Raw genomic sequence first — 18,600 nt, 5'->3', positions numbered from 1 at the left:
GTCCAATGCACGCTGCCTGAACCTAAATAAAGAAAGTAGGGCTAGCAGCAGCAACTGAAAATACATTAACATATGGCTGATGCAAGATCCATCACCTAAAGATAGTTTCTATCAAACGTAAATAAATTTTTAGGTCTATCGACGTTAAACTGATACCTGTGTACTAACATACAACAGACTGTTTTATGTTCATTAACAGGGAGAAGATGGGATATTTCTATTATCTATTTAGCTTGTCTATTAACAAGCTCCCTAATGACAAGTTAATTGGAAGTAAGAAGGCTTCCTGTTTCTGACTCCTGCTTTTTTTTAAGAAATGTTGAATGAAGTGGAAGGATTGGGATCCAGAAGTGCTTCCTGAAACACAATTCTTAAATCACATCCACAACCAACTCCACTGGGAATTAAAAATCATGCCCAAAGTGTTAGCACCAAACATTCCTAGATTGGCACCACCTAAGTATCTACAAAATAAAGTTTCTTCTACATTGAACATTATCTCTTAATCCCATGCATAGCAGTGTGTACTGTAGCACTTCTATTTTACATACCACCATTCCTGTAACCTTTCCACTTCCAAACCAGTCAAAGCGATTTTCAGAAAGCAAGAGCAATTCCGAATTTAGTAGCCTGACACTAACTGATAAAGAGTCATCTAGACTTGAAACATTAGCTTGTTCTCTCTCTCTCCAATCAATGCTGTATGACCTGCTGTGATCTCCAGCATTTCTTGTTTTCAGTACAGTAATTTACTCCTGCTAAGTGATAAGATATGTTTATGTTCTGGACTATTGGGAGCTGAGATGACACTAATCCAACTTACAGTATATTCAATACCAGAAGATATTGCTCAGTCAATAAATTTGGGCTAAATTTTTCCATATAAAAGAAATAATTTAGTTTAAACTTTATAAAATTATACCAACTTTTTTCAAACATAAAATATTATCAATTTTTTCACCATATCTTTACTAAAATACCTTTTAATGAGATATCAACATATATACTTATTCAAAAATATTGCTGCACCAAGTTCTATAACGCACTTTTAAAACTATTCACTTGAAATTTGCATACCTTTTTTCATTTTCTTGGTCTTCTTTCTTTTTGGTCTTTGTTTTTTCTTCTCTTGCTTACGTCTCACTTTTTCATCATTGTTTATCTCTTCTACCTCAGAACTCAATTTTCTGTGAGGGATGTTCTTTTCTTTACCATCAATTTCATCCTGTAGCTCTGAAATGTGCATTTCACTTGGGCAAAAGGGGACAAAAATTCATTTTAAAACTAATTAATGACCCATTTTGAAAATACACATCTTTTCAATCAAATACAATCATTTGATCATACAATCAAATTTCTAAATTGAGTTCTCAAGTGCATGTTCATTTACTTTCTCTGTTACATGAGTCCTCTGTTGTGTAAGGGGTTCAGGGCCCTGCACGGAGCCACATCTCACTGAGTATAAATAACACACAGTGGGCTGAGTCAGACCAGGCTTCAACATGGACATGAACACACAAAGTTAAATGAGTCCTTACCTAATGTACCAATAAATCAGAGACTGATCAGTAATACCATTATTCTAAATATAGCAATATTTAATATTAATGTGTAATAAATAATGTTACTTTTAAGTTTAAGCCTGAACATAGTTCTTGATTTTGCCTTCTCCTTGACCAGTCTGTCTTAAACCCAAACTCAAGCATGGCATCAAAGTGCTCGACTAATGACCCTCTTCAGTGGAATGCAGAATGATTAGCCATTTCCATTGTGTATTTGTAAATCAAGTGATGCTTGTACGAACACTTGAGTCTTTTGTCTGGAAGATGAAAAGCAAAGAAAGTTTGCAATTTCTTTAAAAGGGGTGTGGAATCTGTAACAACTTTTAAGAATGATTAAAAAGGACAGATCAGTCGGCAAGTTGACTTGTTTTGGTCAAGACATTGTGATGGACAAAGTAGAAAAATTTGCTTAATTAATCTGCACTCAGCCAAGAGGCTTGATCTTTTATAATGGGCTTACCACGAACAGAGATATGACCAATTGTATTTAAATAACTATCTAACTGTATATATGGATAAATGCTTAAAACATTGTAAACCACCCACAAAGATGCCTATTAAAAGCAGCATTGGACCTGGCATTAATCTTCCAGAAAATCTCTCCAAATTCAATGTTAGCCAATCAATTCCTAGGTACCTAGCCGATGGACCTGGAATGCTCATTAATATGCTATAATTTTCTACAAAGATAATCAGGTAATAGAGAAACCCTGACACAATAGAATTTTATGTTATATTCATTTTACAGGAGGTGTTTGTGACTTTCAACTTAGTAAGTGGAATGGATCATAGACATCTGGCAATCTACAATGCAAACTTTCATCTGGAGAACAACTGCTTCTCCTCTCCACCTCATCACCATACCCAAGAATTGTTCAGATGATTCCCACATATTGAACCCAACTGCTTTTTAAAAATATGTTTCTGAAACAGTAGACAATTTAGGGGTCAGCCACAATCCATACATAATCTACTGAATATCGACATTGCAAGATACCCCTAACTCTGGACCACAAACACAAAGCCTCTCGCCTGCTCTGTAAAGCAAACTTTCTTTTCATCAACACAATGAAGAAGCTGTTGCATTTTGGCAAAATTTTAATCATAAAACCTTTGAAGACATTTTTATAGAGAAGAAAGTGCATCCAACTCAACATCTGTCAAGTCAATTAACTATCTTGACAAAGGACTTCCAGATTACTAACATCAACTTTGGACTTTTCGATTCCAACTTTAAAAAAATGGACAATCCTCTGTGCTTTTCATTTCAACTTAATATGTTACTAACTGAATAATCTCTTCACCTTTTCTGATTTTATATCTCCATGTATGTTTGTGTATGTTGCAAAGCAATCTCTCAATGTGTTAGTGTGTGTGACATAAACTTTACTTCTGGTTGTTAACTTTACCATGGTGCTGTGGTTCTTGGAAGGCAGAACCCACAACAGAGGGAATTAGGGAAATGTGCTCTCTTGTAAAACAAAAGGAACAATCTGCTTGCAGACAAATCATGAGAATAATCATGAGAATAAGAGAAAGCTAGATTTCCTTTAGCTGGAGATGGCCATTGCCTGGCATGTTCATGACATACATGTTACCAATTAGCAGCTCAAGCCCAGAGGTTGTCCAGGTCTTGCTGCATATCGACATGGGTTGCTTCAGTAGTTAAGCAATAATAAAAGCAAAGTGCTAGAGAAACCCAACAGGTCTGACAGCATCTGTGGAGATTACAAGACAGAGTTAACATTTTGTGTCCAAGTAGGACTCTTCTTCAGAAATGAAAGGAACTGGAAAATGGTACTTTTTTATGCTGTTGACAGGGGGCAGAAAGAAAGAGGAACAGATTATGGGGGGTGTCAAGAGCAAAAGACAGAGGGAGTTATAATCGTGATAAAGGAAAGAGAGAGTTGGAAAATGTGAAAAGGACAGAGTGGGTCCAATCTGATGGCAACAAAAGTAACAGGACACAAATATAACATAGTCAGAGAAAAGCAGAAGATGAAAGAAATATTGGAAGACAGAGGTCAAAATTTGAATCTATGGAACTCAACATAGAGTCCTACAAGATATAAACCAACTTGCTCCCATGCTAATATTTACATTTTACCTACTACAGTGTTCCAATGAAGTTCAACACAAGGTGAAGGAAAATATTCTGCTTAGGCTTTCCTGTTCCCTTTCATTTCCTGATCTACAGCTATTTCTGGGATTACTTGTATCCTTTATTATGCAGATACAAAACACCTGTTGATTTATCCTGTCTTCTCATTCTCCATTAATTCCAGAAAACCACTTTCTGAAGGACCAATGTTCACATTGATAATTCCATCTTAAATATCTACAGAAGCTCTTATTCTATACACTTTGGGGTTTAGAAGAATGAGAGGAGATTTAATTGAGGTATATAAGATGGTGAAGAGGATTGACAAAATAGATATAGAAAGGATCTAGGTCACTGATTTAAGATAAGGGGTAGTAGTTTTAAAACAGAGATGAGGAGAAATTGCTCTGAAAAGATTGTGAATCTAGGAAATTCACTACCCCAGAACTTGGACATGCCAGGACATTGAGTAAATTTAAGGGAGAAATAGACAGTTAAATTAGTAACATGTTGAAGGCTGATGGAAAGCGGAGTTGAGGCCAACATGAGATAAGTCTTGATTGGATCAAATGGCAGAGCAGGCTTGAAGTGCTGAATTGCTTACTCCTGCTCTTAGTTCTTACGTTATGTTGTCTAGCTTACCGCTAATCATTGCCACAGCGTATGCTTTTTCTTTCAAACTGACGCTATTCTCAACTTTCCTAGTTAACCATGATTGACTTATCCCACCTATACCATCCTTCTTTCTCACTCAGAGGTTTCTTTGTTGTGAGCCATGAACCATTTTCTTAAACATCCACCGCTGTTCCTCAGCTACCTTGCTGCTCAACCCCTTTCCCAGTCCACTCTAGCTCGTTCTGCGCTTATTTCTTGTTATTTACACTGATTTAAGCTTAATACAGATGTTTATAACCTAAGTTCCTCCATTCCATTTTGAAACCTAAATTCTACTATATTATGGTCACTGTTTCCTAGTGAATCTTTCCTTCTGACATCATATTAAACCTGCTTTATTACACATCACCTGAACCAAAACAGTCTGATCCCTTGGTGGATCCAGAACAGATTGTTCCAGGATATAGTTCCAAACATAAATGAACCTGACCATCCCAATCTGCAAGATTAAAGAAATTCATGATTGATATATTGCTTTTTTTAAAAACATGCCCTCACTGTCTCCCGATTTATTCTCAATTTGAACGAATTGTTAGGGGGCATACAGCCTACTCCTACCAGTAGTATTCTCCCTCTTGTTATTTCTCATCACCTTATGATTTCTACATTCTCTGATCCAGAATCACTTCTTGCTATCGCACTTATTCCAACCCTTATTAACAACTGTATCCCACTATTTTTCCTTTCTACCTATCCATAAAAAAAGCCAAACACCCTGAATATGAGTTTTCAGCTTCGACCTCCATGTAATCCTGCCTCTGTAATGGCTATGAGATCATACCCATTTACCTGGATTTAGGACATTAATTCATTTATGTTGCTTCAAATACTGAGCACATTCAGGTAAAGAGGCATTAAGTTTGCCTTACCACTTTTTCCCTCTTTGACAGTATTTACTGCTGTATTTCTGTACTGGCACACTTTTTTCCTTCCTGTCTTACACTTGAACAATGTATGCCTTGAATTTATTTATCCTATGCCAGTTTACTCTAAACTCAGGTAATAATCAGATTACTACCTTGGAGGTAATTTGCTATTTTAATTGCTCGTGCACCAGTCTAACTTCATTGACTGGCACCCAACATCCTTATGAACATCCACACTTGTAATGCATCATCATTTACATAATAATCTGCCTTTCTATTTTTCACACCGAATTGTATTGATTCACATTTATCAATGTTGTATTACATCTGACGTGTTCACACACATGACTTATCCAGATTGCTCTGAAGCCTCCTTGTATTCTCCTCACAACCCCACCCTGTTTTGTGGTGTCAGCAAACTTGGAAATACTACATTTCATTCCCTCATTCAAGTAATTTATATATGTATCATGAGTAGTTGGAGCCGAAAACTGATTTCTGCAGTGCACCACTGGTCATCGCCTATAATAGACCCAAGAGACCGCAGGAAAAGCGCCATTAATTCCACTTTGTTTCCAGACTGTCAACCAATTCTCAATCCGTATTACTTAATTTATTTTTTCCCACTGGCTTCTCATGTGGAACCTTATCAAAAGCTTTCTTAAAATCGAAATGCATCACATCCAACTGCTCTCTGTTATCTATTATATTAGTTACATTCTCAAAAACCTCCTGTCGATTAGTTCAGCAGAACTTCCCTTTCATAAACCCATAATGATTTTATCCAATACTGTTAGTGCTTTCCCAGTGTTCTGCTGTCACATCTTTTCTAACAGTCTCCAGCACTTTACTCACGACTGATGTGTGGTCTATAATTCAGTTTTTTACTCTTCCTCCTTTATTAAATAGTGGAGTTACACTTGCTATCCTCCAGTCTGTAAGAATTGCTCCAGAGTGATTAGAGTTTTGGAAGATGATCACCAATTCATTGAATATTTCCAGGATCACTTACTTTAGTACGCTGGGATGCAGATTATCAGGCCTTTGGAATTTGTTAGCCTTTAACTCCATTAAATCCCCTCGAACTTTTATTACTAACACTGATTTTCATCAATTCTCCCTCTCACTAAACAATCGTATATGCATCAAATCTTCAATTCAGTATTATATTTTCAATCTTAAGCAGATAACTACCTTTTCCTCCGTAGTGAACTAAGAACTAATTCTAAAGGATAGAAAAGTTGGAAAAAGCAAGCAAGCACCTCCTTTCCCTCCTCCCCTAACTCTATTATTCGCACAACTCTCAGCACTGTTCAAAATTCACTTTGCAATGCCTCTATCATTATGCTCTGAATCTAAAGAGTTCGCTCAGGTGCAGAAAAAGAATGTAAGCTAGTTTCCTTAATTAATTAATTTCTGCTATTCTCAACTAAACAGCTTTTACTTAAGCATTTGCTTAAGCCAGGATAATTTTTATTTTTAATTTCTAAATGGGGTGGCATAGTAGCTCAGTGGTTAGCACTACTGCTTCACAACACCAGGGTCCCAGGTTCGATTCCAGCCTCAGGCGACTGTCTGTGTGGAGTTTGCACATTCTCCCGGTGATTGCGTGGATTTCCTCCGGGTGCTCCGATTTCTTCCCACAGTCCAAAGATGTGCAGGTCAGGTAAATTGGCCATGCTAAATTGCCCATAGTGTTAGGAGCATTAGACAGAGGGAAATGGGTCTGGGTGGGTTACTCTTCGGAGGGTCGGTATGGACTGGTTGGGCCGAAGGGCCTGTTTCCATACTGTAGAGAATCTAATCTAAAATTTAGATTTAAACAGCAAGTGACAGTTAAATATTATATGTAAATTATGAACAAATTATACCTTTCGAAAGAGATTAAAAACTCAATCTAGTCTACTGTATTCGCTGCTCACAATGTGATCTCCTCCAAATTGAAGAGTCAAAGTGCAGACTGATCAGCAAACATAGTAGACGAGATTGAGTGAAGTACTGGTAAGTCACTACTTCACTTGGAAGGTGTGTTTGGAGCCATGGATAGTGAGGAGGGAAGAAGTAAATGGGTAAGTATTACACCTTCTGTGATTGCATGGAAAGGTGCCATAGGAGTGTGGGGAAACGGGAGTTGAGGAGGAATGGACCAAGGTATCCCAGAGGGAATAGTCCTTGTGGAAGTACAAGGATTCTGAATGCCGTGGGCTTGTTGGTCATTAATCTTTGTGCTCCCATTAAAGAGCTTGTGTGCCAGAAGTACATATTGGAGTTTCTGGTGCAACCTGTCCGAACATGTGCACTGAAACGGATGGTAGGCATTTTGATCATGCGTTTCTAGCAACCAAACTCAAAATTACTCCAGGGCACATCAGCATTGCATTCTCAGATTTTGAGTTTCTTAGATGGGAAAAACAAGTGAATAGCAGACTCCCATAAAACCTCCTATTTAAGCTTTATGTTCATACATTGTTTCTTTATGAGACTTATGGAACTGCATTCTATAAATTCAAGAATTCTATGGCACAGATTGTAAGAAAATTTTATTAGCATATAAGTTGTAGAAAAGTATATTGTGACAAAATATGTTCTTATTCTTACCTCGTTTCCCCCTCCACTGACATTGGCTCTTTCAGTGTTTTCATCTTATCCAGTTTCTTGGCTAATTTTGAAGACATGCGTGAAATTTTTTTAATTGACTGTTCCTTAACTTTCTTGGCTTTATTTCTGACACCTCCTGTATCTTTGGTAGCAATAGCCTGCTGGTAAGCTTGGATTAGGGAATCTACATCCTCTCCCATATCATTCTTTTTCACAATTTCAGTCTGGTATTCCTCTCCAAAGGCACTTTTTGACCTTTTTTCGCTGGATTTTGGCAGGATCGATACAGAGTCTGGTCGAGGGGCCTCCTCGACAAAAGAATGTTCACTTGCTTTTTTCTTCTTCTTCTTGGTTTTGGCTGGGGTTTCATCTTCAAAGAGCTCATCATTGTTAATTTTTTCAGCCACAGAGGTCCTGTCATTCAATTTGTTTTTTGAGAAGCGGGGACTTTGCTCCTCTGGGTTATAAGTGTTATTTAGAATAGTTTCATCGTCTTCATTATCCTTCTGTAGACTAAGTTTATTCCTCAATTTTTCAAGCTAGACAAAATTTAAAGAATAATATATCAGGATCATAAACAGCAGTGCTAAAGACCACTGGATTCAGCCAAGTAGCCTCACAGTTTAAAAACACACACACTGGAGTTCAGAATGAGAGGCGCTTTCAATGAAACAAACAAAATTCTGAGGTAAATTGACAGGGTAGGTCCAGAAAGATAGTTTCCTCTTGAGGGAGAGTGGAGGACCAGAGGATAAAATCTCGGAATAAGTGGAATGCCATTTATGACAGAGATGAGTAGTGGATTTCTTTACTACAGAGGGCAGCATAGGTTAGGTTGTTAAATATATTCTAGGCAGAAATAGACTGATTTTCAATCAATAAGAGAACCAAGAGTTTTGTGTAAAAGGTAAGAAGTGCAGTTGAGGATGATCAGATCAGCCATGATCTCATTGAATGGCAGAGCGGTCTCAACAGGCTGAATGGCCTACTTTTGCTCCTAGTCTTTCGTCTTCACTACACCTTCAATGAATGCTTACTTGTAATTATGCAACATTGTGGTATTAAAGGTCTCATCCTTGTTTTCAAATCCTTCTAAAGCTCAGTCCCTCTATTTTTGTAATCTCTTTCACATCCACAAATCTCAGATGGCTATACTCCTAATTCTGGCCTCCTTTGCATTCCCAACTTTAATTAATGCATTCTTTATGGCTTTTGGCTGCCTTTTCCCCTGAGATCTGGAATATTCTGTCTATACCTCTGCATTGCTTCTTTAGTCATCTGATCAAAGCTTCCAATAACTCAGTCATCCTTTCCATGAGTTAAAAAGTTGCTTGATTTGTTGGAATGTTGGATTTGATAATCAATCTCATTCTTAAGTGGTAAATTATTCAAGCATTTAAAATATAATTTTTTAAAGTTGTCTTGCTATTCTTTACTGTCTCTTTCTTTCTTCTAAATGAACTTTTTCTCTATTTGAAACTAATTCGTCTTAATTTATTCTCAGTCATCCTGTTTTTGTCTCTAGTTTTAACTTTTGTGGCTTCAAGAGACAGACTGTTGGTCCTGTCTTTCACCTACTCTTCCTTAACAAATGTGTGGTACGAAAACATTTGAGCTGAAGGATAAGGTTTAAAAAGTGAAATTAACACTCATGAATGCCACCAGATGCCTTGTTTTGTATATTCTGGAATATTAATTCTTTGTACAAAATGCTAATATTTAAACCTTCATTTGCACTGAAGTTTTAAGAATGTAAGTTAAATTTTAAGGTAACAAGTGGATATTCAGGATTCAACACATTGTTATCAACGCACATATTATGTTCAAAAATGAAGACTTAGTTAAGTTTTTTAAAGAAATCCAATTTCCATTATACCTTTGTTAGAAACTTTGTCATTGGTCACTTTTAATGCTGAATTAACCTTTTCCTCATAACTATACCTTAACATTGTTTTATAGAGGGCTGACTGAAGGTGATTAGATTGCAAACATCACAGGCAAGGTTTTCCCAGGATACTTAAGATGCTAACAATCCCCCAAAGTGGCTAAAGTAGGGTCCTGAGGTGAAACCGTGGTTTAGCCCAAATTTATAGTGGTCACTATTTTGTAAAGAAGTAATCACTGGGAACCCTTTATAATAAATTATCCAAAGTTGTATGTTTACCACAGACTTATTGATACAGAACTCATTTTATGCCCATTTTCAAAATAATCCCTCAATAAATTGAAAGTTGATCAAAAAATATCTTCCATGCCAAAATCAGAAATCCTCAATTTTGATGCAATTTTAGCAGTTTCAATGACAAAGGAATGAGTATGTTAAGGGAAGACCAACAATAGCCTTGCCATAATGATCTCATATTATACAATAAAATGGCAATCTTTTATCTCATAACACTGAGTACATCATTTGCTTAATATTTTTCAATATGATTGAGCTCCAGCCTTTAGTCGCCTCTATTTTTCTAACAGAATTGATGTGCAGATGCCATTCAAACACTGCACCAAACAAGCAACAAAGACCTATGAATAAAGACTTAAAAGAATGATATGTTGTCGTTCATAATCTATACTCACCACAATATTTTCTTGGGGAGGTATGTTCTTTTTTGATTTCTTTTTCCCAACAGTTAAACCAGAGTAGTTTTTTAACACTTCTTCAAACTGAGCCTTCGTCTTTGCCCGGGCTTCACTTTCTCCTATAAACCGTAACGGTCAAAACTGACTATAAATTCAGCAATCACCCAAAGGCAAATTTAGGATATATAAAATGGTATTCATTTTACATTTTCTGTGATTCATATGACATTTATTCAGATTGCAAAAGTAAACAGGAGGCAAGCAAGGACAATTTTGCAATCTTCAGTGAATATTGTGGGCGGCACGGTGGCACAGTGGTTAGCACTGCTGCCTCGCAGTGCCAGAGACCCGGGTTCAATTCCCGACTCAGGCGACTGACTGTGTGGAGTTTGCACGTTCTCCCCGTGTCTGCGTGGGTTTCCTCCGGGTGCTCCGGTTTCCTCCCACAGTCCAAAGATGTGCAGGTTAGGTGAATTGGCCATACTAAATTGCCCGCAGTGTTAGGTAAGGGGTAAATGTAGGGGTATGGGTGGGTTTCGCTTCGGCGGGTCGGTGTGGACTTGTTGGGCCGAAGGGCCTGTTTCCACACTGTAATCTAATCTAATCTAATCTAATATAGCAAAGATTTTTACATCTTAAAAATAATAAGGTCAACATGCTTTGAAGAATGTACTACAGCAAACAAATGACAAGATCACAATGTCCACTGAGGAAACGGGAAAAAAAAGGAGTCATTCAAGTAAGTTGTCAAAAGGATCAATGCCAAATTAAAGTTAATTCAGTTAATATAGTTAAATAAAAAAGTTATAATCTTAGAACTGGGTTCTCTGTGAAACTGCAAGTTGCCATAACATAGTAATCAAGATTTTAAAAATAATTTTGTTTCATTGTTATTAACAATTATTTATCTTTTGAATTTCTTTTGCATCAGTTTTATGTTGGCCTCATTATCCTATCACTATAATAAACTATCTTCCATTGACTTCAGTTATATCGCAGCTAACTTCCGTTAACAAAATAAACATAAATATTGATTTAAATACTGGTCAAAATCGTGCGCAGGGATCAATCATAATGTCCAAGTAGTTCTATTAAAAGAGAAAGTGGGAAGGGATGATAAATCAATGATGAGAAGTAGTGCTGACATGGTATACACAGTACACTGATCACTAGCCTTTCATATTTTAAAAACTAGACCATAGGAGTAAAAGTATCTCTCTTATTCATTGGCAGACTGGGCCTTACTAAAAATGATCCAGAAGCAATTGAGTAGGGAAATCCGTAATGTCTTTAGACTGTTTATGTTCTTTTGAAAAGTTTGCATCAATTGTAAAGACTCAATTAATAAGAAGAAATACTAGTCCATATGACTTGACCCTTGACTTGGAAACAGTACCAACAGGAATAAAGTGAAGGTAAATCTATTTGACTGCACAGTTTTCAGTTTGCTTTTGCCAGAGCTGATCAGACTGTTTATATGATTTATTAAAAGGGTTGAATAAAATAGTCTCTGGGAATTTAGGTGGTTGTGACCCTAGCACATAATGTCCTACAGAATTATGATGCGGAGGTGCCAGTGTTGGACTGGGGTAGATAAAGTTAAAAATCACACAACACCAGGTTATAGTCCAACAGGTTTATTTGGAAGTACAAGCTTTCAGAGTGCTGCTCCTTCGTCAGGTAGCTAGTGGGGCAGGATCACAGGACACAGAATTTATAGTAAAAGGTCAAAGTGTCATATAACTGATGCGATGTATTGAACAAAGTTAGATTGCTATTCAGTTTTTCATCACTTAGAATGGATTGCAGCTTTCAATTAATTCATATGTAAATCCAAGAACTTCTTTCAAGTCACATTCCCAAGAAAACTTAAGGTTTTTAAAACAAAGGTGACATCTCGGCTCAGACAATGCATTAAAAGTGAGAGGTTAGAGTCTATCTGTATTCTAACCTTGAATCGAAATTATGTCATTCAAGTGATGACAGACTCCAAACAGCTTGGTTGGAATATAACTCCCAATTAATTCAAGGATAAATCAGGACCTCGAAAAAACATGTAAGAAAGGCACCATTACAATAACCATGGGGAATTGCATTATGCAAGTGGACTGAGAAAGTCAGGTTGCTAACAGATGGTTTTTTTGGATCAGCTTGTAGTACAGCCCAGTAGATGACAGGCAGTTCTGGATTTACAATGTATAATGAGGCAGAATTGATTAAGGAGCTTAAGTGAAGGAACTCCGAGAGGGCAGTAACCATTATATGATAGAATTCATCCTGCAGTTTGAGAGGGAGAAGCTGGAATCAGATGTAAAAGCTTTACAACTGAATGAAGTATCTGCAAATACAGGAGGGAGAAGCTGGCCAGAGATGATTGGAAGGAGAGCCTAGCAGGGAAGACAGTGGAGCAGCAATAATAGGAGATTCCTAGCAATTTGGGAGATATAGCAGAAATTCATCCCAAGGAAGAAGCAACATGCTAAGGGGAGGATGAGGTAATCATGGCTGTCAAGGGAAGTCAGGAACAGCACAAAAGCAAAGGAAAAAGTAAACAATATGCTGAAGATTAGTGGGCAGCCAGAGGATTGGTTGCCTTTGAAAACCAGCAGCGGATAACTAAAAATAAGTAAGGGGGTGATAAGATGAAAATGAGATTAAGCTAGCTAGTAATATTAAAGAAGATTGCAAGAATTTATAAAATACCTAAAAGGTAAGAGACAAAGACAACATTGGGCATTGGATTGGAGACTAAGGTTGGAGAAGTAGTAGTGAGGAACAAACAAGGATTTGAATAGATCTGAATAGATACTTTGCATCAGCGTGCACAGTGGAAGACACCAGCAGCAAATTAGAACTTCAAAATAGTCAGGAGGCAGAAGTGAACACAGTGACCTTCACTAAGGAGAAGGTATTGAGGAAGCTGAAAGATCTGAAAGTGGATAAATCACTTGAACCAGATAGACCACATCCAAGTTCTGAAGGAGATAGCTGAGGAGATATGGAAGAATTGATGACAATCTCTCAGGAATCACCGGAGTCAGGGATAGTCCCCCAGAGGCTTGAAAAATGTTACATTAGTAACACCTTGTTTATGAAGGGAGTGATGGGGAAGACAAGGAACTATTGGCCAGTTAGTCTGAACCTGTCATTGGTAAGATTTTACAGTCCATTATTAAGGATGAGATTGCAGTATAGTTGGAAGTGCATGGTAAAATGGGGTGCAGTCAGCATAGCTTCATCAAGGAGAGGTTACACTTGACAAATCTGTTAGAATTCTTTGGGGAGGTAAGAAGCATGTTAGACAAAGGAGCGCTAATGGATGCGGTCTATTTGGATTTCCAGAAAGCCTTTGACAAGGTGCCACACAGTACCCACAGGAGAGACAAGGACCTGAGGGCACAGTCTCAGAGCAAAGGGATGACCCTTGAGAACTGAGATAAGGAGGAATTTCTTCAGCTAGAGGGTTGTTAATCCATGGAACTCATTGCTGCACAGGGTTGTGGAGGCCAAGAAATTGAGTGATTTTATGATAGACATAGATGGATTCTTTATCAGTAAGGGAATCAAGGGTTATGGGGAGACAGCAGGAGAATGGGGTTGAGAAGCATATCAGCCGTGATCAAATGGTGAAGCAGACTCGATGGCCGAATGGCCTAATTCTGCTCCTAAATCTTATAGAGTTACAGTAATAAAGTGAAAGATTCTATGTACAGGAGACTGAGTTAGAGCCTTTTAAAAATGTATATGGTAATGACCTGTTCATCTGAATAGTGCAGTTGCTTATGGTTGTGTTAGATATACTTTTATTATATTGATTACTTTTATTATATTGAAATCTACTCTTTTGTTTTAATGAAAATTTGCTTGTTCATTTTCATTGACTTTGATTCATGTTCACATACAAAACGTACTTTGAGAAATTTTGCTTTCTTTGTGCATTATTTGGTAAAGTTATTTATTTTGGGTTTATGGTTCCTCCACAGGGATTGCAATAAAAATGAGTGTGCGAAGTATCAACCCAGTTTGGCAGAAAACTTAAAGTTCAACAAAAAATAAGAAAGAGCCAGATGATGGTAATGCTCAAAATATAAAAAAGGTCAAACTAAAATTGAGGGGGCTCTTTTGAGATTGGGACAAAAATATGTAGTTATGCTATTTGATTTGACACTTATTAAAACTGCTCTTGAGTGCTGAAATGAGAAGTGTTACACTCAGCACTAACATCTTCCACCTTAAGGTGTGCACTCTGTAAAAGAATAAAAGCAAAATATTGCATATATTATAAATCTGAAGTAAGACAATGAGTACTGGAAAAGCTCAGTAGGTCCAGGAGTATTTGTGAAGAGAGAACGACAGTTAATATTTCAAGTAAAATCTGTTTCTTTTGGAACTGGTTCTAAACGGAAGGATTCCATAAAAGAATCATATTGAACTCAAAACATTAACTATTACTCTTCTCAGGTATTGTCAGACTTAAGTTTTTACAGCACTTTGCTTTTAACTCTGAAAAGGTTTTCAGCGAATGAGATCAATTCAATATCAAACAGTACTTTTGTCAAATAAAAAGCAAAACAAAACTGCAGATGTTGAACATGCAGGTGATCATAAACTTGCAGCATTTTCTGGGCTTCCACACCCTCCCATCCCAGGACCTGCATTCCAACCGAGAGGCTGATTAACCCTAGTATGTACTTCCAGCATTTTCCAATGTCTAGCATTCTCCTTTTATATCAAAATCAAGGAATGTATATCGTACCTGCTGGCATCTTTCTAAAGACTGTGTCTAGAGATCTTCCTGATTTGCAACATTCCCAGATAAAAACCTCAGGAGGGAGTCAACCTAAAAATTAATCAAAGACTAAAGTTAGGCATCAAAATGAATGGTTGTGCATGTGAGTAGAGAAGGGAGCAGAGGGGAAGGGTGGGAGAAGGAGCCTAGATTTTGTGCACCAACAGTATGCAATAAGGAAAATGTTCGCTCAAACTATTGCTGTGATAAGTCCATGTTGTCACAATAGCAATAACATTTTAAAGTTCCATGGACTAAAATGGTTTTAAATAAGAAAGATTAACTTAAAATAGTCAGAGCAAATAGTAGGCTGCAAGGATTAGACAAGGTTTGCATTCAAGAATATAAAATTATCTTAACTGAAATTCACACTTTTTATTCAAAAGCATTAAAATTATTCTATCCTGTCAGGTGTGAAAAATATCACTCACTTATTTTGATTTACAAAACAAAAAAAGGTGTGTTTGCTGGAAATCTGAAACGGAAACAGAAACAACTGGAGAAAGTCAGCATGTCAGGCAGCATTTGTGGAGAGAAAGCTGAGTTAATATTTTAGGACCAGTCACCCTTCTTGAGTTCTGAAGAAGGGTCTCTGGACCCAAAACATTATCTCTGCATTCTCTCCACAGATGCTGCCAAACCGGCTGAGTTTCTCCAGCAATTCCTGTTACTGGTTTCTTTTTTTTAGTGGGGGTATAACATATTTAAGTTTATGTTTAGTGGGATGTATAACATATTTAAGATGAAAGTCATCACCTGCAATTACCAAGTTTGGAAACAATTAACTCAGACATTGAAATACACAAGCCATTTATATTTCAGGGAGCTGCTTTTGACAAAGCTATTTGATTACCTGTCAGTAGATTAACTTCCATTAGGTAAATAAACATACAATAAACTGATTCTCATTAGCCAAAAATTAGAGACTTTTGAGACAAAACCGCCACCTGAACTGCATTAAGCCACAATCATGTAACTTCTACACAGACACTGATAGCTGCTTCTTTTCCACTTCCCAGGCATTCTCAGTGAATGGATTGGTATGTTAACATCCGCTTGCTCATCAAGGATCTATCTACGTCTGCCTGAGAAATATTCATACTTCCATTGCCTTTTGAAAGAGTTCCAAAAAATTCTCGTCTTTGTCTTAAGTGGGAGATCCCTTATTTTTGAACTATGATCCCTAGTGCTAGTTCTCCTACAAGAAGAAACATCATTTCCATATTCACCTTGTCTAAATCCCTCAAGATCTTATATGCTTCTTACTCTTCTAAACTCCACCAGATACAAGCATTGCCTGCCCAACCTATGCTCACAACCTGCTCATTCGAGGTATTAGTTCGGACCATCTTCTCTGAATGGTTTCTAACATATTTACATCCATCTTTAAATAAAGAGTCCAAAATAGTACATCATACCCCATATATTGTCTCACCAATGTTCTGTATGACTGAACAAAGCCTTCCTATCTTTGTGTACAACTGCCCTTACAATAAACAGTAACATTCTATTATCTCTCCTGTATCTGCATACCAACCTTATACGATTCATGCACTAAGAATCATGTACCAGATCTCTCTAAAGCTCAGAACTCTACAATATTTCACATTTGGATAATCTTTTGTTCTTATTCTTCCTGCTAAAATTGACAATTTCACAATTTACATTTTTGCCAGATTATTGCCACTCACTTAACCTATTCCGGACTGCAGCTTCGTTCTGTTCTCTTCAGAACATAGAACTTACTTCCCTACCTTGTTTCCCCATAAGCAAATGTAGGAACCTTTTCTTTGTCGCTTTCATTCATAATTTATAAACATTTAAAAAGTTGAAGTCTGATCCCTGTACCTGATTCATGACACCTTGCCAATTTGAAAATGACCCATTTATGCCTACTGCTTCCTCACAGTTAGCCAATCTTTTATCAATGCCAATCTATTACCCTTGACACAATCAGATTTTATTACTTGCAATAACCTTTGATGCGGCATGTAAATCTAAACCTAAGCCAGTACTTCCATTAGTTCCTTTTTACTCACAGCACGTACTACAACATACTTTGTTTTAACTGGCATCTTATAAAGTCATGGTACCGTATGGCATGGAGACAGGCCCTTTGGCTCAAACTGGTCCATGCCAACCAAAATGTCCATCCACGCTAATCCCATTTCCTTGCACTTGGCCCATATCCTTCTAATCTTTTCCTATTCACGCATTGTCCAAATGCCTTTTATATGTTGTTAATGCAACTGCCTCAACCACGTCCGCTGGCATCTCATTCTATACGCGTACCACCCTCTGTGTAGAAAAGTTGCCCCTCAGGTTCCCTTTCATTCTTTCCCCTGTAACCTCAAACTGATGTTCTCTTGTCCTCGATTCCCCAACCCTGAGAAAAAGACTGAATGCACTCACCCTGAGTGCCTCTGAACTGGCACTCTTGAAAAACCAGTAAAAATTAAATACCTGAAATAATGGAAGTTTACTGTATCATCAGGATCTCCACAGTGACTGAATAGCCAGTTGAGGTACAGGTGAGAAAGTTCTCTGCCAGCAAGTTTTATTTAAGGCAAAGTTGCGTTATTATTTAAGTGATTCATGCTGTAAATAAAGTATAACAGCAATGTGAACACTTCCTGCATTACGTTTCTATTACTTAGCATGTATTTTACATTGACTACGTGGACTTCTTGATCAACCGGAATAGGCCTCATGCCATTGTATGCTGGTCTCTAATAAGTTTGCTGTACTTCAAAAATAAACCTCAATTAGTTAAGCATGACTTTCCTTTCACAAAATCGTATTGATACTGCCTGATAAATTTGAATTTAATACCTGCCCAACTATTACATCTTTAGTCTTTGATTCCAAAATCTTCATTATAACAGATGGCAAGTTAATTGGGTTGACGTTTTCTGCTTTCTGTTTCTCTCCTTTTTTGAATAAGGAAATGCATTTGTTATTTTCAAATTTATTGGAAGCTTTCCCAAACCTAAAGACTTTGAAAATAACATAAATTATTTCACTCCATCAGAACATAGGGATATGTCAACCTGCAACTCCAACAATTTACTCAATACCACTGATTGTAATTTTCCTGACTTCCTCTCTGTCTTCCATTTCCTGATCAACAGCTACTTCTGGGATGTTTGTTGTATTTCCATAGTGAAGACCAATGAATAAAACATGTTCTATTCGTCTGTTACTGATTTCCTAGATCCACTTTCTGTAAGACCAACACCCACGATAATTCACAATTTTCTTTTTTAAACATCATAAGAAACACTTACCATCCATTTTTATACCTCTAGTAAGTTTTCTCCTGTATTCTAATATTCCCTCTTTTTAAAAAATTTGTTCTTAGAACGTAGATATTAGAACATACATTTATTTATTTAGTGCTGATCAATAATTGTCCTTGAGTGAGCAGTC

General features: G+C 37.1%; 1 protein-coding gene across 4 annotated transcripts in view; it reads right to left on the bottom strand.

The window, feature by feature from the left end:
- Positions 1-18,600, bottom strand: part of ahi1 (Abelson helper integration site 1) — a 259,803-nt gene that overhangs the window by 218,629 nt on the left and 22,574 nt on the right. For all 4 annotated transcript variants that reach the window (XR_006311028.2, XM_043686138.2, XM_087981977.1 and 1 more), the window contains exons 2-5: positions 15,139-15,222; positions 10,380-10,501; positions 7,803-8,341; positions 1,078-1,250 (exon numbers count right to left, since the gene is read on the bottom strand). Coding sequence is in view for 3 of the 4 variants with exons in the window: in XM_043686138.2 (XP_043542073.2) it covers positions 1,078-1,250; positions 7,803-8,341; positions 10,380-10,501; positions 15,139-15,148 (844 nt within the window). In the remaining variant the exon portion in view is untranslated. The remainder of the gene's footprint in view (positions 1-1,077; positions 1,251-7,802; positions 8,342-10,379; positions 10,502-15,138; positions 15,223-18,600) is intronic.

This window comes from Chiloscyllium plagiosum, unplaced genomic scaffold, assembly GCF_037043375.1.
Source record: "Chiloscyllium plagiosum isolate Xiang-an unplaced genomic scaffold, Cpla_swu_hap1 HiC_scaffold_3, whole genome shotgun sequence".
NCBI classification, from domain to species: domain Eukaryota; kingdom Metazoa; phylum Chordata; class Chondrichthyes; order Orectolobiformes; family Hemiscylliidae; genus Chiloscyllium; species Chiloscyllium plagiosum.
Note: the sequence above shows the minus strand (reverse complement) of the source record. Positions and strands in the feature narration are given on the sequence as shown.